This window comes from Capricornis sumatraensis, chromosome 20 (genome assembly GCF_032405125.1).
Source record: "Capricornis sumatraensis isolate serow.1 chromosome 20, serow.2, whole genome shotgun sequence".
Classification (NCBI taxonomy): Eukaryota; Metazoa; Chordata; class Mammalia; order Artiodactyla; family Bovidae; genus Capricornis; species Capricornis sumatraensis.
The window spans coordinates 21,341,786-21,367,882 of NC_091088.1; the positions used below are offsets into that span (position 1 = coordinate 21,341,786).

At 36.3% G+C, this 26,097-nt stretch overlaps 1 protein-coding gene across 1 annotated transcript in view; it reads right to left on the reverse strand.

Annotated features, from left to right (window-relative positions):
* Nucleotides 1-26,097, reverse strand: part of NETO2 (neuropilin and tolloid like 2) — a 53,045-nt gene that overhangs the window by 22,083 nt on the left and 4,865 nt on the right. Inside the window, exons 5-7 of the mRNA XM_068992274.1 lie at nt 21,661-21,684; nt 21,425-21,552; nt 1,527-1,755 (exon numbers count right to left, since the gene is read on the reverse strand). Coding sequence (XP_068848375.1) covers nt 1,527-1,755; nt 21,425-21,552; nt 21,661-21,684 — 381 coding nt within the window. The remainder of the gene's footprint in view (nt 1-1,526; nt 1,756-21,424; nt 21,553-21,660; nt 21,685-26,097) is intronic.

The window sequence follows — 26,097 nt, forward strand, 5'->3', positions numbered from 1 at the left end:
AATAAGCCATGGTCCTTCCAGTAGTCATGTAAAGATTTGAGAGCTGGACCACAAAGTAGGCTGAGTACTGAAGAACTGATGCTGAGTCTCCTGCATTGCAGGTGGATTCTTTATTGTCTGAGCCACCCCGGAAGCCCAATGTATATTCTAGAATTGAACAAATAAATATACTGTAGATAATCAGAGTCAGATTTCTCACTGGAAGAGAAGGAAAGGGCGTTTTGGAAACATGGTTGATTCTAAGGCTTAAAAGAGAAAACAAATGTTGAGCCTGGTCCATTTTTACTTTCTGTATCAGAAAAGGAAGCGGTTAAAAAATAACAGGCTTACCCAAAGAGTACAGGATGCAACCTGAAGGAGCTCCCAATGGCCAAAGCTGGGACGTTTAGCACCAAAGTAAATGCTATCATAAATGCTATATATATAATAGAGTAAAATAAATATCCATGAGCTAATAGTGACACAAATAGAATACATAAATGAGGAGGAAGAATAGCTTTTGCTCACAAAATTGTAATTAACAAATGTAGAAAGACTGATGGAAACAGAAAACCACCTTGAAGTAAATGCTATAGTAATAGTTATTACAGGCAGAAACCACTAATGGATGCTAATGTTAGTGAGCAAAAGGGTATTTGCATACTCTGAGTTATTAATTTGAAAAGAAAAATCGTTAAGTTTATAGTGTAGAAATGTGGCAGATAGTACCTTAAGAAAGTGATCCAAGTTAGTGTGAGGCAAACCCACATTATGTACTGAGAAAGGTGGAATGTGATTTCTATTGTATTCTTGACAGACACGCATAACCTCAGTTCATGAGAGAGAGAACATCAGAGAAACCTAAACCAATGGACATTCTACTAAGTAGCTAGCTAGTGCTCTTCAAATGCATCCAGGTCATTAAACACTGAGAAAGTGCCACAAACAGAGCAAACTAAAGGAGATATGACAAAAGCAATCTGCGATTCTGGATCAGAAAAGGACATTAATGAGAAAATTAGTGGGTTCTGAGTAAGGTCTATAAACTGGTTGATAATACTGCATCAGTGTTAACATTCAGCTTTACTATGGTATTGTAAGATGTTAACATTAGGCAAATCTGAGTGAAGGGCACAGGAGAACGCTACTATTTTACAACTTTTTATAAGCTTAAAATTACTTTAAAAAATTAAAAAAAGAAAACAGTCTATCTAAATCTTTGGGGAGCATGGTTTGGTGGATTCATAATTATTTACCAAGATGACTTCATACTACTGATAATTCCTTTTAATTTTGAAAATCCTGAGAAGTCTCCACTTTTTGCACTCCCTACCATATATCCTTATAACTGGTAGTGTTGCAATTTATTCATTACTATGCTTTTTTTTCCACCTATGACAAGTCAATTCTTTAAGAATACATACTAAGACCTACTTACTTCTACATTCTGTGACTAGCAGTCTTTGTCAAAAGGAAATGCTCAATAATTATATTTTGAGTAAATGATTATATAAAAGATCTCACTGCTATAGAAATTATTTACTTACGCTCCACAAAGGAAGTAAAGAGCATTCTGAACCTGCTTAGCCGACTACCTTCATCTGCCCACATGCGTATCACCCCAACTCCTGTCTTCAGCATTACATCATTGGCCACAGTGCTGCAAAATTTGGCCTTCAGATTTTCAATAGAACTGCTTCCATCGTAGACTGCAACAAAGTTTCTCTTGCATTCATTTGAGTGCTCCATTTGATAATCTAGGAACCTCAAATAAATCTGTAACATTAAAACAAAGAAAAACAGTGCTTTAAAAATGTTATTAATTTTAATTTTCTAGTTCTATTATCCAATCAGTATGTAACGCGGACTGAACTGAATTATAATAGCTGCAGCAAAAACAAGAGATAAAAGGCTGATGCCTAAGAAGGTAACAGAACCAAGACTAATGTTCTGTTTCTTTGGTTGTCTTAATAATGGAACCAAGCGCTAAGGAACCTAAAGCTTGCATTTTGTCTATAAAGAAAACCTTACTGCTTCATGAGGTATGACTATCGTACATATTTTCCTTGTTATAAAACAATCTGTGGTACTGACAAACTGGGAAAATGAAAGAAACATTCATAATTCTTTCACTCTATCAATTATTATGATGAACTTTTTTCAGTTTTTTCCTCATTTTTAAAACCTAAGCCTAATTTTAAGATACACACACTCTGCTTTTGCTGTAACACATCAGAACTTACCTATCACTTCATAATTGTAATCATTCCTACGATGTCATTTATTTACCCACTATCCTACTGTTGCACATGTAAGTGGTCTTATGACTTTACTCCATAAATGAACAATTTCTAACTTTTCAGTCACAAAGATTTAAACTGGAGTTTCTAAATAAGCACTAGTATTCTATTGCTTAGTATCCCCTTTCCTCGAATGTCATAGGCAGTCTGCTACCCGGCACTCAGTCTTCTTAAAATGTCCTTGACCCATTCTTATTTGAAGAGTTACATTAGACTTTAGGCTTAGAAACACCTTGAGCAAAATCTCCAAAAGAACAGAGTGAAACAGGTACTATTCTTTATGGGCTGGGAGGAAAGGCTCACTGGGACTAAGGAACTTGCCCAAGGTTACTTAGAGCGAGGATGTGAACCTCAGTCAGTCTGAATCTTATTAAGATGTATGTTCTTCACATTCCCTGGGATGCCTTTTATGTGTGTACATAGATGCACACACACATACACACACTCTTCACATACATGGTTCATTTTTGGATATAGTTGCTCATATGTGACTCTACAATTAAAGTAAAATTTTAATGAATGAAGAATAAAGATTTCTTTGATTGCCACTGGAGATGTCTAGTAGGTATTCACCTTGCTGATCGCTATCTCTGAGGTAGCAGTATGATGCCACACCCACCCTGTAATTTAAAGGGCGTCATAAAACAAAAACATCCCCCCCCAAAATACCTTGATGACATAAAACTAAGAACAAAAACTTAAAAATATATCTCAGAGTTAAATTTTGACCAGTAACTCTGGCTTATCTGAAATGACCAATTTGCCACTTTCATGAGCAAAATTACTGCTAATGTACTTCCATTTCAAAACTTCACTAAACCTCATAAATGTATTTTAACACAGAAGAAATATGTTTGTTTAAAATATACAATCTGTTTTCATTACTTTCTCCATCATTTATATAACCAGAATATTCTGCCCATGGCTGTCTGGTGGTGAGTATCACTAACATTAGTTTTATTTGTCTTCTCCATTAGACTCTATGGTCTTCCAATTAGAGTGTCAATGTGCTATCCAGTATAATTCTTGCTCAGAAAGAGCAATCAATGAAAAAGTGAGTAGGTTCGTAAAACCTAGTTTTGATAGAGTTGAATATCAGGAAGACCATCAAAAAGTCTGAAGTATTTACTCTCTACTGTTTTTTTAAATCCAAAGAAACATACCTGTATAAGGCCATAGTAAATGTGCCTTAAATAGGTAACTTTTAAAAATCAAAGTTTTAAGGTAAGTCATAAGACAAAAATAACATTCTTTGCTATTGTGAATACAGCTAAATATTGACAATAGTTTAATTCAAATAATCTTCAGAAAATATTTCTAACATTATGAGGCTAACAAACTGAAATGGGTGGATTGGGGCACAAACTACTCTTCTCTCACCCAGACTGCAGATCTTTAATTAAACATAAACACTCTTGGCCTCTTACCTACTCCTATACCCTCCCAGGGAAGTGGAGAGAGTCACCTGGATCGGGGATGGTATTTGTTCACTTTTCCTCTCCTCCTTCCCTGGACCAGTGAATGAGAATAACAGTGACCTGGGTAAGTGGGTCTCTTCTGTAGATGCACTTTCCTCGGATGGGATGTTCCAGTCTAGTCTTAGGTAGGAGGTGGACCTAGTGGGTAGGGAATTAGCAGGTCTAGATGGATTCTCTCACTATAAGCTTCCTAGCCTTTATTATAATAAAGGGGCTATTCTGAAGTTTCACTGTCTCAACTGGTTCATAACTCCAATGGGGAAAAGGACGCTTTTTATTAGAGGCCTCAAAGACCGCGAAAGAAATGCAATGAGATCCTCAGAAAGCTGTTATTTTTATGGAAAGGCCACTGATAAAACACATTAAAACACTACTTAAATGCAAACACCAACGACTTTTATATGTAAGTGAATTTTTCTTGAACATCACCCGTAGTAAACTAGTTCACCCCATTTTCAGTATTCAAGGGTTATTGTGGTCTTCAACATTTTCTCTTTTAAATTCCTCAAATAAAATCATCTGTTTATTCTTCTAGTTGAACTCATTTAAAAAATTTTGATACAATTCCCATGTCAAGTGTTTTTTTTGTTAACTTTAAAAAATCAATTTACTTTTATATATTAAAAGTAACCTTCTTCAATATTTAAGATTCTAGGTTACATTTCTAAAAAACTTATGCATATAAAATCATTTCTTCATGAGGTATTTTATAAAAGAGCCACACTGAAAGTATTAATTTCACTTAAATAATTATTAAATATTAAAAAACCCTCAAAACCCACAAACCCCACCTCACCTCTGCACAGTCATCCCTCAGTAGCAATGAGTAATTGGTTCTAGGAAGGTCCTGCTCTGGATACCAAAATCTGCAGGTGCTCAAGTCCTACGATGCAACCTTTGTATTTGTGGTTTTGTGTCTATAGACACAACCAGCTGCAGATTGTATAGCACTATAATATTTACTGAATAAAACCTATATATGTGGACTTGTACAGTTCAATTCTGTGTACAGTTGACCCCTGAACATGGGTTTCAAATATGCAGGTCCATTTATGTGGATTTTATTCAATAATCACATACTATAGTATTACACTATGTTTCCCTGGTGGCTCAGATGGTAAAGAATCTGCCTAAAATGTGGGAGACCTGTTCGATCCCCAGTTCGGGAAGATCCCCTGGAGAAGGGAATGGCAACCCACTCCAGTATTCCTGTCTGGAGAATCCCATGGACAGAGGAGACGGGCAGGCTACAGACCATTGTGTTGCAAAGAGCTTAACATGACTGAGTGACTAACACTTTCACTTTCTTTCATGGTACTACACAGTCTGTAGCTGGTTAAATCTGAGGATGTGGAACCTCAGATACCAAGGGTTGACTATAAAGTTATACTCAGAATTTCAACTGCGAGTGGTCAGTGACCCTAGCTTCTATGTCGTTCAAGGGTCAACTATACAACTAAAGCCATCTATGTTCCTACTATCTTTCCAACATTCCCTGTTTTGAGTATAATTTTTATAATTACTATGTACATTTTTAGACTTTTAAATTTATGTATCTATAAAAACATAGTATTTTTATATATTTTTATTTGTGTATTTTAAAATCTTGTATCAGTTGTAGAAATAAGTCACTACTTATCCATTTTCCTTTTGGACATTTAGCTTGCTTCCAGTTTTTAAAATATTAAATATTGCTGTAAACATTCTTGCATTCTGATTACGCTCTCACACGATGAGCATCTGGGTACACATTTAGAAACGTGGTTGCTGTGTCATAAGACATTACCATTTTCATCTTTACCAGGGTATGCCCAATAGCTTTCCCAAGTTGAGAGCATCTCCATTCTTCAATCCTTGTTGATACTTGGTCACATCAAGACATTCAATCACATCCCAAGTAATATAAAATAAAATTCTCTGACAAACGCACAGGGTCAAGTGACAGACACCATAATCAAGAACAGTTCCATCACCACCACCCGCACCCCCCACCCCACCCCCGCGAAAATCCTGTCCAGGTCCTCAGCAGTCCAAATCCGTCTTCAACTTTAATTCCTGGCAACCAATCTTTTGCTGTTCTGTAGTTCCACCTTTCCCATAAACGTTATAATTTCATATAAATGAAATAATAGTATATTCTGAGTCAGGATTCCTTCAGTTAGCACAATGCATGTGAGATTCTTCTATGCATCTGCATCCCCAATGGTTTGTATCTCATTACTCCTGAATAGATTTCACTACACAGATGTACCACAGTTTATTAACAACTGAAGAGTATTTGGATTGTTTCCAGTTTATGTCTATTATGGATGAAGCTACTGTAAACATTTACCTTCAAGTTTTTTGTGTGTAAACATGTTTTTCTTTCTCCTGGCTACCCTGCCAGGAGACTGCTCACTCACATGGTAACTTTATAGGAAATCACCAAGCTGTTTTCCAAAACGGCTATATCATTCTGTATTCCTACCAGGAGTCTTACTACATTCCCAATTGCTCTATATAGCTCCCAGCACCTGGTACTGTCTGTTTTAAAATATTAGTTATTATAATAGAGGTAGAGAGCTATTCCACTGTGGTTTTAATTCACAGTTTTGAAATGTCGAAATATTCTCTGGTGCCTGTTCAAAATCTCTTACTCATTTTTAAATTAGGTACTTTTCTTATAGTTGAGTTTTGAGTTCTGGATTAAAGAAAACTTTTGACAAGTGATTTAGAAATATTTTCTCTTAGTGGCTTTTCTTTTCATTCAACAGTGAAAAGGAAAAGCTTTAATTTTAATGAAGTTCAATTTATAGTTTTTAAAAAATAGATTCTTCTTTGATGTCTTATCTAAGAACTCTCCCTAACCCAAAGTTTTCAACTATGTTTTCTTCTAAAAGTTTTACAGTATTACACTTGTGTTTATAATCCAGTTTAGGTTAGCTTTTAATATAAGGTATAAATACAGTTCAGTCAGTCGCTCAGTCCTGTCCGACTCTCTGCAACCCCACGAATCGCAGCACGCCAGGCCTCCCTGTCCATCACCATCTCCCAGAGTTCACTCAGACTCACGTCCATCGAGTCCGTGATACCATTCAGCCATCTCATCCTCAGTTGTCCCCTTCTCCTCCTGCCCCCAATCCCTGCCAACATCAGAGTCTTTTCCAATGAGTCAACTCTTTGCATGAGGTGGCCAAAATACTGGAGCTTCAGCTTTAGCATCATTCCTTCCAAAGAAATCCCAGGGTTGATCTCCTTCAGAATACAGGTATAGGTTAAATTTTTTTTTTTTTTTAATATGGGTATCTGGTTGTTCTTAGCACCATTTGTTGAAGACAAGACTATCCACTGAACTGACATCATATCTCCAACGAAAAAAATAAGTCATATTTGTGTGAGTTCTATTCTGTTCCACTGATCTGTCATTTGTAAGTACCACACTATCTTGGTTACTGAAGATCTGAAATCAGGTAGTGAGTATTTGTGTTTTTTGAACATTGTTTTGGCTCTTATAATTCCTCGCATTTTCCTTATACTCTAAAAACAGTTTGTCTATATTTACAAAAACATAGCAGGGGTTTTAGTTGGAACTGTGCTTGTTTATACAGATCTATTTCAGAACAACTTCTGTTAACACTACTGAGTCCACCTCAATAGGTATACACAGTATTGCTGTTGTTTGGTTGCTAAGTTGTGTTTGACTCTGCAACCCCATGAGCTGCAGCAGACCAGACTTTTCTGTCCTTCCCTATCTCCCAGAGTTTGCTCACTCATGTCCATTTAGTCAGTGATGTCATCCAACCACCTTATCCTCTGTCTCCCCATTCTCCTCCTGCCCTCAATTGTTCCCAGCATCAGTCTTTTCCAGTGAGTCAGCTCTTCACATCAGGTGGTCAAAGTATTGAAGCTTCAGCATCAATCCTTCCAGCAGATATTCAGGGATGATTTCCTTTAGGATTTACTTGATCTCCTTGCTGTTCAAGGGACTTTTAAGAGTGTTCTCTAGCACCACAGTTCAAAACCATCAATTCTTCAACATTCAGCCTTGTTTATGGTTCAACTCTCACATCTGTACGTGACTACTGGAAAAACCATAGCTTTGACTATGCAGACCTGTGTCAGCTAAGTGACGTCTCTGCTTTTTAATATGCTGTTTAGGTTTGTCATACTTTTCTTTCAAAGAGCAAGTGTCTTTTAATTTCGTGGCTTCAGTCACCATCCACAGTGATTCTGGAGTCCAAGAAAATAAAATGTCACTGTGTCCACTTCTTCCCCATCTATTTACCATGAAGTGATGGGACTGGATATCATGATCTTAGTTTTTTGAATGTTGAGTTTTAAACCAGCTTTTTCACTCTCCTCTCTCACCCTCATCAAGAGGCTCTTTAGTTCCCCTTCACTTTCCACTATTACAGTAGTATCATTTGCATATCTGAAGTTGTTGGTAATTCTCCCAGCAATCTTAATTTCAGCTTATAACTCATCCAGTCCAGGATTCTGCATGATGTACTCTCCACAGGAGTTAAACAGACAGGGTGACAATATACAGCCTTGAAGTACTCCTTTTCCAATTTGGAACGTCTGTTGTTCCACATTTGGTTCTAAGTGCTGCTTCTTGTCCTGCAATCAGGTTTCTCAGGAGTCAGGTAAGCGGGTCTGATATTCCCATCTCTTGAAGAACTTTCCGGTTTGTTGTGATCCACACAAAGTCTTTAGTGTAGTCAATGAAGCAGATGTTTTGTTAGGATTCCCTTGCTTTTTCTATGATCCAGTGGATGCTGGCAATTTGCTCTCTGGTTGCTCTGCCTTTTCTAAATCCAGCTTGCACATATGGATGTTCCCAGTTCATGTACTGCCGAAGCCTAGCTTGAAGGATTTTGAGCATCATCTTGCTAGCATGAGAAATGAGTTTAACTGGACGGTAGTTTGAACATTCTTTGGGATTGCCTTTGGGACTGGAATGAAAACATAGTATATATTTCCATTTATTCAGGTCTTTGAATTTTTTATCAGGGTTCTGCAGTTTATAGATGCTGTGTTTATTTTTTGGGGGTGGGGGGGAGGCAAGGGCTCATTAACGGTATTGCTGCTTTCTTAATTTTGAACTCCAATTGTTCATTCTTCAAATACTCAATCAGATAATACAACTGAGCCTTGATCAACATGGGACGTGGAGGCGCGGACCCTCCTTGCAGTCAAAAATCAATGTATAACTTCACAGTCATCCCACAGTATCCTTGGTTATACATTTGTGGATTCAACCAACCACTGATGGTATAGTAGTAGGTATTTATCCTTTAAAAAAAATCTGTGTGCAAATGGATCAGTGCAGTTCAAACACATCTTCAAGCATCAATTACATATGAAAAAATACAACTGACATTTACCTATCGGTCTTTTATTCAACCTTGCTAAACTGACTTTATTCCAGGAGTTTTTTGAGGGTATATTTCATGTTAATTTTTTACACAGATGATTATGTCATCTGGAAAAATAGGTTTTTTGCCACGTTTCACTATCTACAACTTCCAGTATGGTGTTGAGTGGCAGTTATCTTGTTGCTAATTTTGAGGAGAAAAAGCATTCGGTATGGTGTCAGCTGTACATTTTGATAGACATCCTTTATCAGGTTATAGAAGTTCCACTCTTTTTAATTTTCTGATATTTTCATCATGAATGGGTGTTGATTCTTTTAACAAACTGAGATAATCATGTAGCATTCTTTCTTTACATATTGAATCATATTGATTTTTCAAATATGAATCAGCCTTGCATTCCTGGGATAAACCACACTTGGTTGTGGTTTTTGAACATATACTTTTTAATATATTGCTGATTTAGACTGGCAATACTTAGTTAGGGATTTTTGTATCTATTTTCTGGAGTAACAATTATGATACCAATTCCAACATGTGGGTCTTCCCTCTGCATACCCCCACTACAACAGCAATCCTCAAATATCAGTTAGGTGTCCTATAATTCAATCCAGTGATGACTCCAGCTATCCAGAGACAGCATCAGATTCCAAAGGTTGAGGGCTTACTCCCAGGGGATTAGCCTCCACTTCAGAGGCCAAACACAAGATCAGGCTGTCATGTGATTCTGACTCACTACAAGTCTGAGTTTCCTAAGGTCTCATTCTTGTTGTTCATTTGCTCAGTTGTGTCTGACTCTCTGTGACCCCATGGACTGCAGCACGCCAGGCTTCCCTGTCCTTCACCATCTCCTGGAGCTTGCTCAAACTCTCATCCATTGAGTCAGTGATGCCATTCAACCATCTTGTCCTCTGTCATCCCCTTCTCTTCCTGCCTTCAATCTTTCCCAGCATCAGGGTCTTTTCTAATGAATTGGCTCTTTGCATCAGGTGGCCAGAGTATTGGAGCTTCAGCTTAAGCCTTTCTAATAAGAATATTCAGGATTGATTTTCTCTAGGATTGACTGGTTTGATCTCCTTGCAGTCCAAGGGACTCTCAAGAGTCTTCTCCAACACCAGAGCTCAAAAGCATTAAATTTTGGATTCCTTTAATTTAGTTTAATAGAGCGTTTAATAGTTTAAATTTAAAAGTTTAATTTAATAAAGTGGCTTACAGAACATCAGTTTACTTACAAGATTACCGGCTACCCTGGTAATGAGCCTCCATATTCAATGGATTTCCAGAAGTCACCTCGTTAACATAAACTCACTTGTGGTTGAAAAGAGCTTGTTATTAATAACAACACACTCACTTCAGGTTTATAAAGGCTCTGAAACATTTTCAGGGACTGAGGACAAGAGACTAAATATTGTTAACATAAGATGCTGAATTGCTCTTATCATTCAGGAAATTCCAAGAGTTTTGTGAGCTCTGTGCCAGAAATGGGGATGAACACCAAATATATGTATTTCCTATTATCAAGCAAAACATCATAAGGGGAATACTGATCAGCAGTTTCCAAATAATGTCTTTGGTGGTTTCAGGGTGATGCGTAAGAGTTTAGAAGTGTTCCTCTTCTTTTACTTCCTGGAAGAGACTGAGAAGAATCAGCATCATTTCTTCTTTAAATATTTGATATTATCCATTTAGGTGATTTCTTTGTAAGGTTTTAAACTGTGAATTCATTTCACAAATATATAGTCATACAGATTACATATTTCTTCTTTTTTTTTTTACTCCCAAAACACTTTATTATTATTTTTTTTAAATTTAAAAATCTTTACTTCTTACATGTGTGTTTGGGCAGCTTGAGGCTTTTAAGGAATTTGTCATTTCATTTGAGATATTTGATTTGGGCACAGAAATGTCCACCGTTTTAATGGAGGGTCTATAATGATATCCTCTCTTTTGCTCCTGATATTGGTAAAACAGTTTATGTCAGATTATTTACCATTTCTGTACACTTTCATTCATGATATTAGAAGATTCATCCTAGTGCCATTTCTTTCTAAAGAACTTCCTTTAGCATTTCTTTTATAGCAGGTCCACAGGCAATAAATTCTCTGTCTTCGCTGGGGCTCTGTTTGCCCTCATTTCTGAAAAGATATTTCTGCTGGATATAAAATTCTGAATTTTACAGTTATTTCAGCATTTAAAGGTTTTGATGCACAGTCTTTGGCTTTGGTAATTTCTGCAGAGAAATCCATAGTCATTCAAATTGTTGCTCCCTTATATAAAATGCATCATTTCTGTCAGATCTCAAAGCTTTCAACCTTTGGTTTCAAGCAATTTGATTTGGTATGAGTAGGCTTTGTGTTTTGTTTGTTTTTATCCTGTTTAGTGTTTGCTATGCTTCTCGAATCTGTAAATTTATGTCCTTCACCAAATTTTTTGCAATTATTTCTTCAAATGTTTTTTCGGTAACATCTTTTCCTCTTCGTCTAGTACTTAAGTTACATGAATTTTACATCTTTCGAAATTGTCCCCACAGGTCCCTAAAGCTTTTGCATAAAATATTTTCAATCTTTTTTTCTCAATTCAGATTAGGTAGTTTCTACTGAATCCTCTTAAGTTTACTGCCTTTCCTTCATTCTTATATTGGCCCACACATTGAATAATTTCTTCAAAAATTTAAGATGTATTTCTTCAGTTCTAAAATTTTCACTTGGTTCTTTTTTATAGTTTCTGCTTCTCTGGTAAGTTCTATCTTTTCACTCATTTCAGGAATGTTTACCTTTATCTCATGGAACATGGTTACATTATTGATTTAAAATCTTTGATTAATTGTCATTTGACTACTGTTAGGGTTGGGATCTCCTGTATTCTCCTTTCAGAAATAATCATGTTTCCCTGGTTCTTTATATTGTAATTAAAAAATTACATCCTGGACATTTTGAATATAATATTGAGACTCTGGATCCTTAAAAATCTGTGGAAAATGTCGAGTTCTGTTGCTTATCAGGACACCTACTCAGTGAGGTTCAGGCTGCACGTACTGCCTCTTTGTCTGGGTGTTAGTTCCATGTGCTGGTTCAGTTGTCAAGACCTTTGCTATGCCATGCAGACTTGCCCAAAGCACACCCTTCTCAGGCACCGGGGCAGTGTTTATAATGTACTGTGGTCCTCAACACCTTTGCTGTGTTTCTCCGGGCCTGCTGTGTGCATACATAGCTCAGGGCTAAGTCAGAATTAGTACCTTTCTTCCTCTACCTCTTTGCTCTCCAAGGCTTCCTTCTCATTCTCTGGATAACCTGGTTCCCTCTTCCCAGTTCCTCTGCTGGCTAGAAAGATAAAATTTCCTCAGTTTTTAGTCTCCTGATTTGCTGTGAGTTCTGAGTGACTAAGAACAAAGAGGAAAAAAACAAAAACAAAAACAATGGGAATTTCCTCCATACATCACCGAATCTTCCCCTAAATTCCACCAGTTAGGACGTGGGGTTTCTCTTGGGGTTTTAGTTGTTACTATAGCTACTGTGACTGGTGCTAACCTTGGGCAGAGTTAGTAAGGGGAAAAAACAAATCAACCAGGGAAGCCCCATGCAGTTTGTAGGGGCCCCTCTCTTAGTGTTCTGGCTAGCAAACTTTCTGTGTCTATACCTGCTATCAGTTCTACAAAGAGAAAGAAAAAACCCACAACAAACTACTGACTCTCACCCCCTTTTGGGGTTAGTATTCAAGTTTTGAATACTTCCCTTCTAACCCCCTTTCTAATGGTTACTTTTCAGAATCCTCATGCAATTGCTTTCTGTATTCTATCTAGTTTTCAGTTATAATAAGAGCAATAAGCTACAGTAGGATTACAATATTTTGGCTGGTTCTAGAAGTCACTTATTTTAAGGGAATAAAATTGATACATTTTACCTTTATGGTTTGTACTTTGTGTCTTCTCTGTTTTTAATAAACTGTCCCAACCAAAGGTTACAGAACTATACTCCAATAGTTTCTTCTAGAAGTTTTAGTTTTAACATTTATGCCAAATGCAAACAGGTTGCTGCTGCTGCTGCTAAGTCACTTCAGTCGTGTCCGACTCTGTGCGACCCCAGAGACGGCAGCCCACCAGGCTCCGCCGTCCCTGGGATTCTCCAGGCAAGAACACTGGAGTGGGTTGCCATTTCCTTCTCCAATGCGTGAAAGTGAGAAGTAAAAGTGAAGTCGCTCAGTCGTGTCCGACTCTTCGCGACCCCATGGACTGCAGCCCACCAGGCTCCTCCGCCCATAGGATTTTCCAGGCAAGAGTACTGGAGTGGGGTGCCATCGCCTTCTCCGGCAAAACAGGTTATCTCACATCAACAGTCAATTGGTGTAACATCAATTATTAAGTGTTTCCTTTTGATCCAGCATGCTATATTATATACTAAGCTTCCATACATATGAGGTCCTATGTTTTGATACTTTATTCAGTTTTATCAGTTTGCACAGCCCACTGATAAATGCATTCCATCCAACCTTCACAGTATCATCTCAAAGGGTAAGTACTCTCACTTTGTTTTTATTCAAAATTGTCATGGTTCTTCTGGATCCTTTCCTCTTTATGTGAATTTCAGAGTTAGCTTGAAGTTCCCCAGAAAGCCCTATGGGGATGTGGATTGTAATTTTAAATTGATGGATTTGGGAATAAACATTTCCATCTTCTCATACATGAAAATGGTGTATGTCTCTCTGATTTCCTCCAATTCTCTAGGTCTTCTTTCTGTATTTCAATATAATTTGAAAAATTACTTCCTGGTATGATTTTGTGTTTTACTTTCAAATTACTTTTGGAAAGCAACTTATTTTTATAATTGATGAACTTTTTTTCTCGTCACATTGTTGTTCAGTCGCTAAGTCATGTCCGACTCTTTGTGATCCCATGGCCTATAGCACACCAGGCTCCTCTGTCCTTCATTATCTAGGAGTTTGCTCAAATTCACGTCCATTGAGTCTGTGACACATCTCACCCTCTGCTGCCCCTTCTCCTTTTGCCTTCAATCTTCCCCAGCATCCAATGAGCTGGCTCTTCATATCAGGTGGCCAAAGTATTGGGGAGTTTCAGCATCAGTCCATCCAATGAATATTCAAGGTTGACTTTCTTTAGGATTGACTGGTTTCATCTCCCTGCAGTCCAAGGGACTCTCAAGTCTTCTCCAGCACCACACTTTGAAAGCATCAATTCTTTGTCCTCAGCCTTCTTTATGGTTCAACTCTCACATCTATACATGACTAGTGGAAAAATCATAGCTTTGACTATATGGACCTTTGTTGGCAGAGTGGTGTCTCTGCTTTTTTAGGTCTGTTATAGCTTTCCTTCCAAGGAGCAAGCATCTTTTAATTTCATGGCTGCAGTCACCATTCACAGTGATTTTGGAGGACAAGAAAATAAAATCTGTCACTGTATTCATTTGTTGCACTGACCACCACCAAAAAAAGTACTGGCAATAGACGTAAGCTTAAAGAAAATGATTTTAAGGTTTCACCATTAATTATGATGTTTGCTATAGGATTTTGAAGATAGTTTTCATCATGCTGAAGATATATCCTATGCTGGAATTACTGATTTTCACTAATCAATAGATTTTAAATTTTACTGATTTTTTTGCATCTATTGATATATGTGGATTTATCTCCTTTAAGTGTCAATATGGTAAACCATATCATTTGATTTTCTGTTTTCTCATAGTAAGCTGTCCACAAATGTCAAAGATAAGCCCATCTTTGGTCAAGTTTTCTAAAAAATACTTGTTAGGTTTAGTTTGTTGCTACTTAGTCTTTTGGGTCTTTTTCTTTCTCCTTCATTTTATAAATAATTCTCTGTTTTAAAATTCTCTCATGCTATCTATTTAGTTTTGATAAAACAGGGTGGGGAAAGTTCTTTCTTCTTCAGTTTTCTAAAACAGTTTATATAACGTGTTCCTTAAATATTTGGTAAAATCTAATTTGGCCAGCTTTTCTGTTATCATATTTTAAGTACTGGCTTGGTACAAAAGTAATTGCATTTCTGGACTGTGAATTTTAAATCATTGTAACTACATTCAAACATATTTTTATTAGTCAAAATAGGAACCACTGCAATAAACACATTTTCGCCAACAAGATACAAGTTTGTTTACTCCTGTAGCATACAAATCCATGCTGCAGGATTCAACAAATGCTCAGAAAGCATTTTCTGCATCCTGCTGGTTATGAAAGTGTTTTCCCTGCAAAAAGTTGTCAAGATGCTTGAAACAGTGGCGGTCCATTGGCTAGAGGTCAGGTGAATATGCTGGATGAGGCAAAACCTCTGATTCATTCAACTTCTGAAGCATGTTGTGCAACATGTAGTCAGAATCAGATATTATGGAGAAAAACGAAGGTCATTTAAGAAAAATTTTTATGTTTTTACATTATGAAAGTATGATAACACATTTACAGTAGACTTGGAAATTACAGAACAAGATTACATGTATTTCCACTATATATTAGAATTGACCCATTCTGCTGCAGGCGTTCAAGTTTTCGGTGCATCTCATTTACTTGCTGAGCATACTTCTCAGATGGATTGCTTCTGCCAGGATTCAGAAAGCTGTAGTGGATTAGACTGGCAGCAGACCACCAAACGGTGACCATGACCTTTTTTGGGTGCAAGTTTGACTTTGGGAAGTGCTTTGGAGCTTCTTCTTGGTCCAATCACCGAGCCGGTCATTGCTGGTTGTCATATACAATCCAAATGAGAAATGTTTGTCGTTGTTGAGTACAGTAAGAGAAAACAACAATTCTTTTGATTTGTGGTTAGCTCATGAGATATCAACTTATCAAGCTTTTCCACCTTTCTAATTTGCTTCAAATGCCAAATGACCACAGAATGGTTGATGTTGAGTTCTTGAGCAACTTCTTGTGAAGCTTTAAGAGGATCAGCTTTGATGATGGCTCTCAACAGGTCATTATCAACTTCTGATGGCCAGCCACTACGGTCATCTTCAAGGCTCTCATCTCCTTCGTGAAACTTTCTGAACCACCACTGCACTGTACATTCATTAGTAGTTCCTGGGCCAGATGCACTGATGTTGAGAACTGTCTCTGCTGCTTTTTTGACCCATTTTGAACTCGAATAAGAAAATCGCTTAAAAATGCTTTTTGTCTAATATAATTTCTATAGTCTGAAATGAATATAAACAGCAAGTAATAAAGTCATTAGCAAAAAAATAAAGTGAGAAATGCATATTAAAATGATTATAATACAACATTTATTTAAGAATGCACTCCAATATCAAATGGCGAAGTTCAACAATGCAAAGCCACAATTACTTTTGTACCAATCTAATATAAAATCAATTTTGTCAATTTGTTAAGTTTATTTAGGTTTTCTATTTCTTTGATTTTGATAAATTATATGTATGTAAACATGTATGTATATACATACGTTATATATTTCAGTAAACTGTTCACTTAGACTGTTCACAAATGTATTAGCAAAGAACAAACTAAAGTATTTCGATTATGGAAAATTTCAAACATACAAAAGCAGACAAAATAGTATCATAAGCTCATTTTACCCATTCCCTAACTTTAGCTTTATCTTCCCTGATAGTTCAGTTGGTAAAGAATCTGCCTGCAATGCGGGAGACCTGGGTTCGATCCCTGGGTTGGGAAGATCCCCTGGAGAAGGGAAAGGCTACCCACTCCAGTATTCTGGCCTGGAGAATTCCATGGACTGTATTATCCACAGGGTCACACAGTCGGACGTGACTAAGCAACTTTTACATTCACACCCTTCATACTTTCACTTCGCCTCTCACATATTATTCTGAGACAAATTCTAGAGATACCATTTTATGTGTAATTAGTTTCATATGTAATGTTAAAGATGTTAACAATAACTTCATACTATTATTAACCAAACAAGTGAATAATTTCTTAGTATCAAATTCTAGTGTTCAGACTTCTAATTGTCTCTTAATGTTCCTTGCCTTCTGTAGTTTGTTTGAATTCAAACTAATTTGACTTGTACTTTTTAAATCTATACATCCCCCTGCTGGTTTTCTTTTTCCCTTTGTAATTTATTGAGGAAATGCTATTCTTTTTGTTGTTGTTCAGCAAGTATTCTTCATAGTTTGTCTTACAATGCTTTTTTAATCTCAGCTGTGGTTGAGTGAATGACCTTTCCCACTTCTAATACTGTCTTTTTTCTACATTACTCTTGCCAGAAGTATGGTTGTTGCTATTATTTTTTAAATAAAAGGCCACTTTTTGGTTTTGTTGAGTCTTCCTTTTTGTAAATTTTGAAGTTCATTTATCTCTGTTCTTCTATTATTATCCTTTCTTTGGATTCTTCAGTTATCCTTTTAGCTTCTTTAGCTGAATTGTAGCTCATTAAGTTTAAATCTTTTTCTTCTTCTAAAATTAGTATTTATGATCACAAATTCCCTAAAGTACATTTAGGGATATCCCACAAGTTATGATATGTAGTATTTTCACTATTGCTTAATTTTTTTTTATGAATGTGTTCAAATTTTCATCCTAATTTCTTCTGTGACATATTACTAGATGATATATTATTATTTCTAAACATTTTTTTAAAAACTGTAGTTGACTTACAGTGTTAATTTCTGCTGTACAGCACAATTATTCAGTTATACACATATATAGGCATGTGTGTATATGTAAATATACACATTTTAAAGATACTGTTTTCTATTATGGTTTAACTCAACTATATCTATTGACTATAGTTCCTCATGCTATATAGTAGGACTTTGTTGTTTATCCATTCTACATGTAATAGTTTGCATGTGTTAACCCAAACTCCCATTCCATCTTTTCCCCACTGTCCCTCCTCCTAGGCAATCAAACCTTTGTTCTCCATGTCTATAAGTCTATTTCTGTTTTGCAGGCAGGTTCATCTGTGTCTTATTTTATATTCCACATGTAAGTATATCCTATGGTATTTATCTTTCTTTTTCTGATTTACTTCACTTAGTATGATAATAGCTAGTTCCATTCATGTTGCTGCAAATGGCATTATTTTGTTCTTTTTTATGGCTGAGTAGTATTCCATTGCATACATGTAACACATCTTTATCCTTTCAACTGTGATGGGATGGATATTTACATTGTTTCCATGTCTTGGCTACAGTAAATAGTGCTGCTAGGAACACAGGAGCACTGCAGTTTAATCTGGATATACGCCCAGGAGTGGGACTGCTGGATCACATGGTAGTTCTATTTTTAGTTTTTTGAGGAACCTCTGTACTGTTTTCCATAGTGGTTGCACCAACTTACATTCCCACCAACAGTGTAGGAGGGTTCCCTTTTTTCCCACACCCTCATTAATATACGTTATTTGTAGACTTTTTAATGATGGACATTCTGACCAGTGTGAGGTGGTACCTCATTGTAGTTTTTATTTGCATTTCTCTAGTAATTAGCAATGTTGAACACTTTTCCACATGCCTATAGGCCATCTATAATTTTTTCTTTGGAGAAATGTCTATACAGGTTTTCCACCCATTTTTCACTTGGGTTGTTTCTTTGTTGAGTTGTATGAGCTGTTTGAACATTTTGGAAATTAAGCCCTTGTCACTGCATTATTTGCAAATATTTTCTCCCATGCTGTAGCTTGTCTTTTCATTTTGTTTATGGTTTCCTTGGCTGTGCAAAAGCTTGTGAAGTTTGATTAAGTCCCATTTGCTTAATTATATTGCCGTGGGAGACTGACCTAAGAAAACATTGGTACAATTTATGTCAGAGAATGCTTGCCTATGTTTTCTTCTAGGAGTTTCAAAGTTTAAGTCTCTAAGCCATTTTGAGTTTATTTTTGTGTATGTATGGTATGAAGATGTGTTCTAACTTCATTGATCTACAAGCAACTATCCAACTTTACTAGCACCATATGGGGTTTTAAAGTTATCTTTTGGTTTCTGGTTGCTAATTGTACTTTTGTCAGAGAATGCTCTGTATGATACCAAGCACTGGTGTGTATGTCAGACTTCCTTTTTCCATTCAATGTATGGATCAGTTTCCATAAATGTTTCATGCACGCCTGTAAAGAATGTAAAATCTCTGAATGCTGGGAGTTGGGATACCATGTTCCATTAGGCACAGTGTGATGTTTAAACCTAAGCCTTGACAATTAGTTTTTGCATGCCTGATTAAATTATTGAGAGGTTAAAAAAATTACTCATTATAACTGTGGATTTGTCACAATTTTCCCTTGACAACTGTCAATTCATGTTTTGTATATTTTGAGGCTATATTAATACATAAAATTAAAAATATATCTTCCTTATGAATTAGTGACCATCTTGATTTCAATTTTAATAGTTATACTAGCTCTTTAAGTATCTGTTTCTCTGTTTTTGTATTTTCAAAATTTTCTGTAGTTAACCTAAAACAGATACATTTGGATTTTTACCATAGCACTTGGTTTATTATTTTTGCCCCCAGATACCTTAATTTTGCCCTCATTCTTGAATGACAGTTTAGTTGGACATGGAATGTTCGAATTTTAGATTGCTGGTTAATTTTTTCCCTTAGCACTTTGAAGATGTTATTCTATTGCTTTCTGGCTTCCATTTTGCTACTGGTTATTCCTTTGTTATTCTTTCTAGGCAATCTCTTCTCTCTCTAGATGTTTTGGAGATATTCGTGTTGTCTGTGATGCCGATTGTAACTCAGGGTCAGTTACCTCTTTTTTTCCTTGCTTTGAGAATCACTGTATGTCAATGCCTTTTGTTATTTCTTGCAATTTCCTTAATACATTGCCACTGTCTCCCATCCTCAAGCTACTTTCTGGGTAATTTTCTCGAATCTATCTCTCAATACTATACTTTTTACTTTAAGATCTGTTTGGTTATTTTTAAAGTTTACTTGGTATTTTTCTTTCTCATATTTTGATACCTACTTGTTGGACATTTAAAACACTTCAGATCTTGGGGATCTAAGAAACTTCCTGCTGTTATGCTTGCTAACTCAGCTTGCGGTGGGTTGTTCACCTATCCGCTGTCTAATTTGGGGGTCTACTGTATATCTATGGCAATCTTGTAGCCTACATGGCTACTTGTATTTATCTGTGCCAGATGCATCAAAAGGTGTAATAAGCCCAGGACCATTTTGTTCATTTTGGGCCTAAGTGATTCCTGGGCTGAGCATGGAACATAAATTTGCACCCCAAACTAATAAAGATAGGTTTCTAGGTATCAACTGTCAGGGGAGACCTCAGCCTCACCCTCATCCTGAGACTGAGCCCAAAAAGATAAGCTTCTTTTGTTACAACCAGTGCTCATAGAAGAGTTTTTTTACCATTTCATGGCAACCATCTCCCTTTGTGGGTTCCAGCTTTATGTGATGAACCTCACAAAGGCCACATGAACCGTAGGCCTTTTATTTGTCTCAGTGTGGGTAATATCATGCTCCTGGCATGCTCACCCGAGTAGTCACAGGTTACTGAAATCAGCAGGGGCATTTGGCATTTGTACCATCAATTGCAGTTTTCAGCTTATTGCTCTGGTTTATAGTTCCTGCAGTTCTAGTTCATAAGGATTATGTTCTTTGGGGGGGCTTATCTATGCTTTAAAAAGGACATCTATTATATATTATTTCATGTTTCTAGGTGTTTTGTAACAGGTAGGTTTTCAGGTTATCTAACCCATCACATTACCAGCAACTTTAAATTTGATTTTTGTTAATTCTTTAAAGGTTTGTTCTCTTACCCTCACTCTTTTTTTCCTCTTTTTACATATATATATACAATAAATACAATTTTAACTGTTACTATTCCCAGAAGTACAAATTAAAAGCAAAAAGCAGTAGTAGTTAGGAACCAGTCTCAATCTGTCAGTTTATGAAAGCATCCTTCCCTGTGGTACTTTCCAACAAAAATTCTACATGATTAGCAGAGGACAGCATGATAAGAACACAGAACTAAGACAATGTATTTGTGTTTTGGTTTTGACACTGTTATAACCAACACTGAGATCTCTGACAAGACACTTCAACCTCTTATAGCCTGTTTTACCTCCTCATAAAGATGTTTATCAATCTATGATCACACTGATCAATACCTGTACTGTCCAGTTAGGAATACACAGATTTTAAGAGTCTTAAAATAAGGATATTAATGTATGTGTAATATTCCTGAAGTTTACATTGTAATTTATTTAACTACAACAATGCTGATGTTAGGTGTTCATGACTGAAATAAAATTTTTAAAAAGTTGCAACACCAGTTTAACTAACAAGTATGTGCATGAACCAAATAACACATTGTACAAATCACATCTTATTATATCATTCTCAGAAGTGACTGCATACTTAATACTACCTTAGCTTTCGGAGTAGCTTTAATCGTCCATATGCAATCAACTGCTTGGCCGGGTTTTGTTTTTTCCTCTTGTTCTACCTGACTAGAACGCACTATTCCATCAGCTCCTGATAGCTCAAACTGGCAATCTAGAAAGAACAGATGAATGATGTTCAAAGGAAAATAAGACTAATCAAAGATGCCATGAGAAAAAAAAAAGAGGTAATATACTAAACCTGGGATGGGATTTAAAATACCTCCTAGGTAAGTAAAGTCTGGATCTGTAACAGAGAAGAGAAGAAAGTGATTGGCACTGAGATATTTTAGAGTTAATTTAAGGCTTAATGTCTTATGTTATATCTAACACTGCATTTAACAACAAAGCAAGAGAAAGCTTTCATTGGTGTATACTACAAAGCGCTGCTCACTTATAGGACTGATGTTTTTAAAAATGATAATGCTTAAATTTTTGATCATGTTGTGAATTAATAACATTTATGCTACCTGAAAACTCACAACTCTTTCTCAACTGCAGTAGCTAGTAGAAAGATATAGACTACAATGAAATATTATCCAGTCTTAAAAAGGAATGAAATTCTGACACATGCTATCTAACATGGATGAGTCTTGAAACGTTATGCTAAGTAAAATAAGCCAGACAGTTAAGGACAGTGTAAGGTTCCATTTATTGAGGTCCCTAGATTAGTCAAATTAATAGAGATAGTTTTCACAGGGCTGTAGGGATAGGGTAATGGGAGTTAAGTATTTAATGGGGACAGAATTTCAGCTCGGGATGACAAAACAGTTTTGGAAATGGACAGTGGCTATGGCTGCACAACACTGTATATGTACTCAATGCCACTGACTTGCACATTTAACAGGGTTAAAACAGTGAATTTTATGTTACACATAATTTACTCCTCCTCACCATAGTAGTAGCTGTGTGTGTGTGTGCTCAGTTATGTCCAACTCTTTGTGACCCCATAGGCTGTAGCCCAGGCTTCCCTGCTAACTCAGGGAATCAGGTAGGCCTGATATCCACTCCAGTATTCTTGGGCTTCTGTGGTGGCTCAGACGGTAAAGAATCAGCCTGCAATGCAGGAGACCTGGGTTCAATCCCTGGTTTGGGAAGATCTCCTGTAGGAGGGCAAGGCAGCTTGCCCAACCCATTCTTGCCTGGAAAATCCCCATGGACAGAGGAGCCTGGTGGGCTACAGTCATGGGGTCACAGAGTTGGACACGACTGACTGACTAAGCTACAGGCTGTAGCTCACCAGGTTCTGCTGTCTTGCCTGGAATTTTCCAGGCAAGAATATTGGAGCGGGTTGCCATTTTCTTCTCCAGGGGATCTTCCTGACCAGGGATCGAACCCATGTCTCTTGCATCAGCAGGTGGATTCTTAACCACTGAGCCACCTGGGAAGCCCACTGTAGTAGCTTAATGAGCTGCATTTTCACAATGGCAGCAAAAAGAAAGAAGACTAAATGATATACAGTATATTCTGGCCTGTGAAATAGTTCACAGAAAGTTGACAACCAATAGTTTATATTAAAATAATTGATTTAATTAAATTGGTCAGGTATTTGATTTTTAATAACTAAATCAATTAACTGAATTGATACTTCAGCACCAAAAATACATTATATAAAAAAGTCATACATAGAGTCAGGTTTTTGCAAATATGTTTAGACTACCTGAAAGAAATAAAAGGTATCTTAATCATTTGAACAATGCTTTTAAAAATATCAAAAAACAAAGTCAGGCAACTTTATATGTAAAGATTCTTGGAAGAAAAGCAGCTCTCTTTTTCTTCTATTATATGTATCATGAGAGCTACTTCATATGGTTTATGGTTGAAATATAGACACATTAAAATAAAAAGAATGTTTAAGATTTCTAGACTAATTACCTTACATTTGCGTTTTATAGTACTTCAGTTTCTACATACCTTATGTTTAATATGATGCTAATAACAATAACATCAAGATATTGTAATATTCTATTTTATAGATGAGGAAACTGAATCAGAGAGAGATGATGACTATTTTAGATAATATAATGGCAAAATCAGGACTAGCTCTAATTCTCTAGACAATTTTTCTTTCTCTACTTTTAAAACGTGGGTGAGGTTGCCACAATCTTACTACTAAAGAAAAAAAAGGTCAAAATAAATAGGTAATTCATAAATAGCTAAATCATGGCTGTCTAGTTATTTAAGCCATATTTATAAAATAAATTTTGCCCAGGGATTTGTAAATGTGGATGAAAGCTACTAACGATGAGAAACTAGCATCTTTTAAATATATGAAATTCTCTGAGCTACTGGTGATATTTGTTGAGGCAGAGCCTTGTAATGGTTTCCTACTTCCTGGAAGTAACTGGAATAACTCTGAAAATTTTAGTGCAATGACAATATCCCTAGAATTCTTGCCTACATGGGAAGTTCTGATTCACTTGCCAGAGAGTTGCTGTGATTTTTTTACTCTAATGCTGGTTAAGATTTAGATTTCTCTTTGACACATCTCTGCAAAACTGGTGAAGTGTTGTTACTTTCTTTTATTTAGGGAGGTTGGAAAGAATAGTCTCTGTGATGTATTCTAAATTAAGCTAAAATTTTTCCTACTTTTTTCAACATGTACTTTGATAATCATGCTGAAAGTCAATGGTTAAGATTTTGTGCAGATTAAGATTCCACTGCAGAGGGCATGGGTTCAATCCCTGGTCAGGAAGATTTCGCATGCAGCATGGCAAAAAAAAAAAAAAGAAAAAAAAAGAAATTAACAAGAATTAAGCAATCAGTTACATATTAAAAACTGTCAATTAAAATAGGTTTAAATAGGCTAATTAAAGAGTCTAAGATATTTTAGACTAGCAATTTTTTCATTCTGACAAGTTTATATGTATGTCTATCTGAATTTTCATATTAAGTTTTTTTAGACACGTGTTTGTAATTTTAAAATTTTTATTGTAGTAAAATATAATATTTACCCTTTCATCCATTTTTAAGTGTACAGTTCAGTGGCATTATGTATATTCATGATGCTGTGCAAACATCACCACTCTCCATTTAAGGAAAAATTTAAGACAAATTTTAATATGATACAACAATTGCACTCCACAGTACTTAGCCCAATGAGTTAAAAACTTGTCCACACAAATGGCTGCATATGGATGTCTATAGCAGGTTTATCTGTGGTTGCTAAAACCTGAAAGCAGCCAAGACATCCTTCTACACAACAAACAAACAAACTGTGGTACATTCATACAATGAAATATTATTCAGCACTAAAAAAAGAAAAGCTACTGAGCCATGAAAAAAACAGAGGAACCTTAAACAAATATTACTAAGGGAAAGAAGCTAATCTGAAAAGGCTACATACTGTAGGATATGACATTCTGGAAAGGGCAAAACTATAGAGACGGTAAAAAGATCACTGGTTGCCAGGGCTGGAGTGGGTGGGATGACTATGTGGAGCACACAGGATTTTTAGGGCACTTGCAATACTCCATATGACACGGTATTGGTAGATTCATCATTACATCACTCATCTACCCAAACGCACAGAATGTACGACGTCAAGAGTGAACGCCAATGTGAACTGCAGAATTCAGGTGGTGATGCAGGTTCATGAGTTGTAACAAATGTACCCTGGGTGCTGGATGCTCATCTTAGGTTTTAGCGGTGGCTGTGTGTGTACGGGGGTGATTATAAAGTATACCATAACTCTGTACTTTCTACTCAGTGTGCTATATGCCTAAAATTTCTAAAAAAAAAAGTACAAATTTTACTTTCTGAAAATGTGATCATTTTGACATTGAGAACTTAAATACTGAAGTGACACTTAAAACAGGGAAAAAAAGCTGAATATATTCTTCAGGGAAAAAAAAAGACTGGTAACACAGTTGAAAGAATAGCATGATCTCCGTTATATAAAATAAACAAAATAAAAAGATAAAAACATCTGAAGTGATATATACCATATAGCTTATATTGGTTTTTTATTGATAGGGTGATAAGGTTATGATATTTTCATTTGGCTGTTCTAATTAAAATTTTTTTAAGTTAGTAAATTTCTTGCACGAAAACATAAAAAGATTATATGATTCTTACATTAAGTTACTTTTTCATCTTGTTAAGTCTGTGAGTTCTCTGAAGACAGGAGTAATAACTAGTGTACCTTTGGGCTTCTGCATTAGGGATATGTATACTTTTACAGTGGACAGGCTCTGAGGACTACAAAGCGTTTCCACATAACTCTGTGGTAGGTAAGATGGGTAGAATGCACTGAATGGAGACCCTCTCCCACCACCCAAATATATGTCCACATCACAACTGTCACAAGCTATGACTATTACCTTATAAGGTTAAAAGGTTACCTTATTACCTTGTAAGGTTAAAAAAAAAAGTGAATATTACATTCTAAGGCAAAGGATGTGATTAAGCTAAGCATTCTGAGAAGATCGGGGGGGATGTGAAAATGGAGGCAGAGATTAGAGTGATGAGGCCACAAGTGCAGGAATGCTGGGGCAGCCTCCAGACGAAGGAGAGGCTAGGAAAGCATTCTCCCCTAGAGTTCCTAGAGGGAAGTGACCCTGCTGGATGCTGGCCTCCAGAACTCTGAGAGAATAAACTACCATTGTTTTCAGCTGCCAAGTTTCTGGTAATTACTTATGGCAGCCTCACGAAGATATTC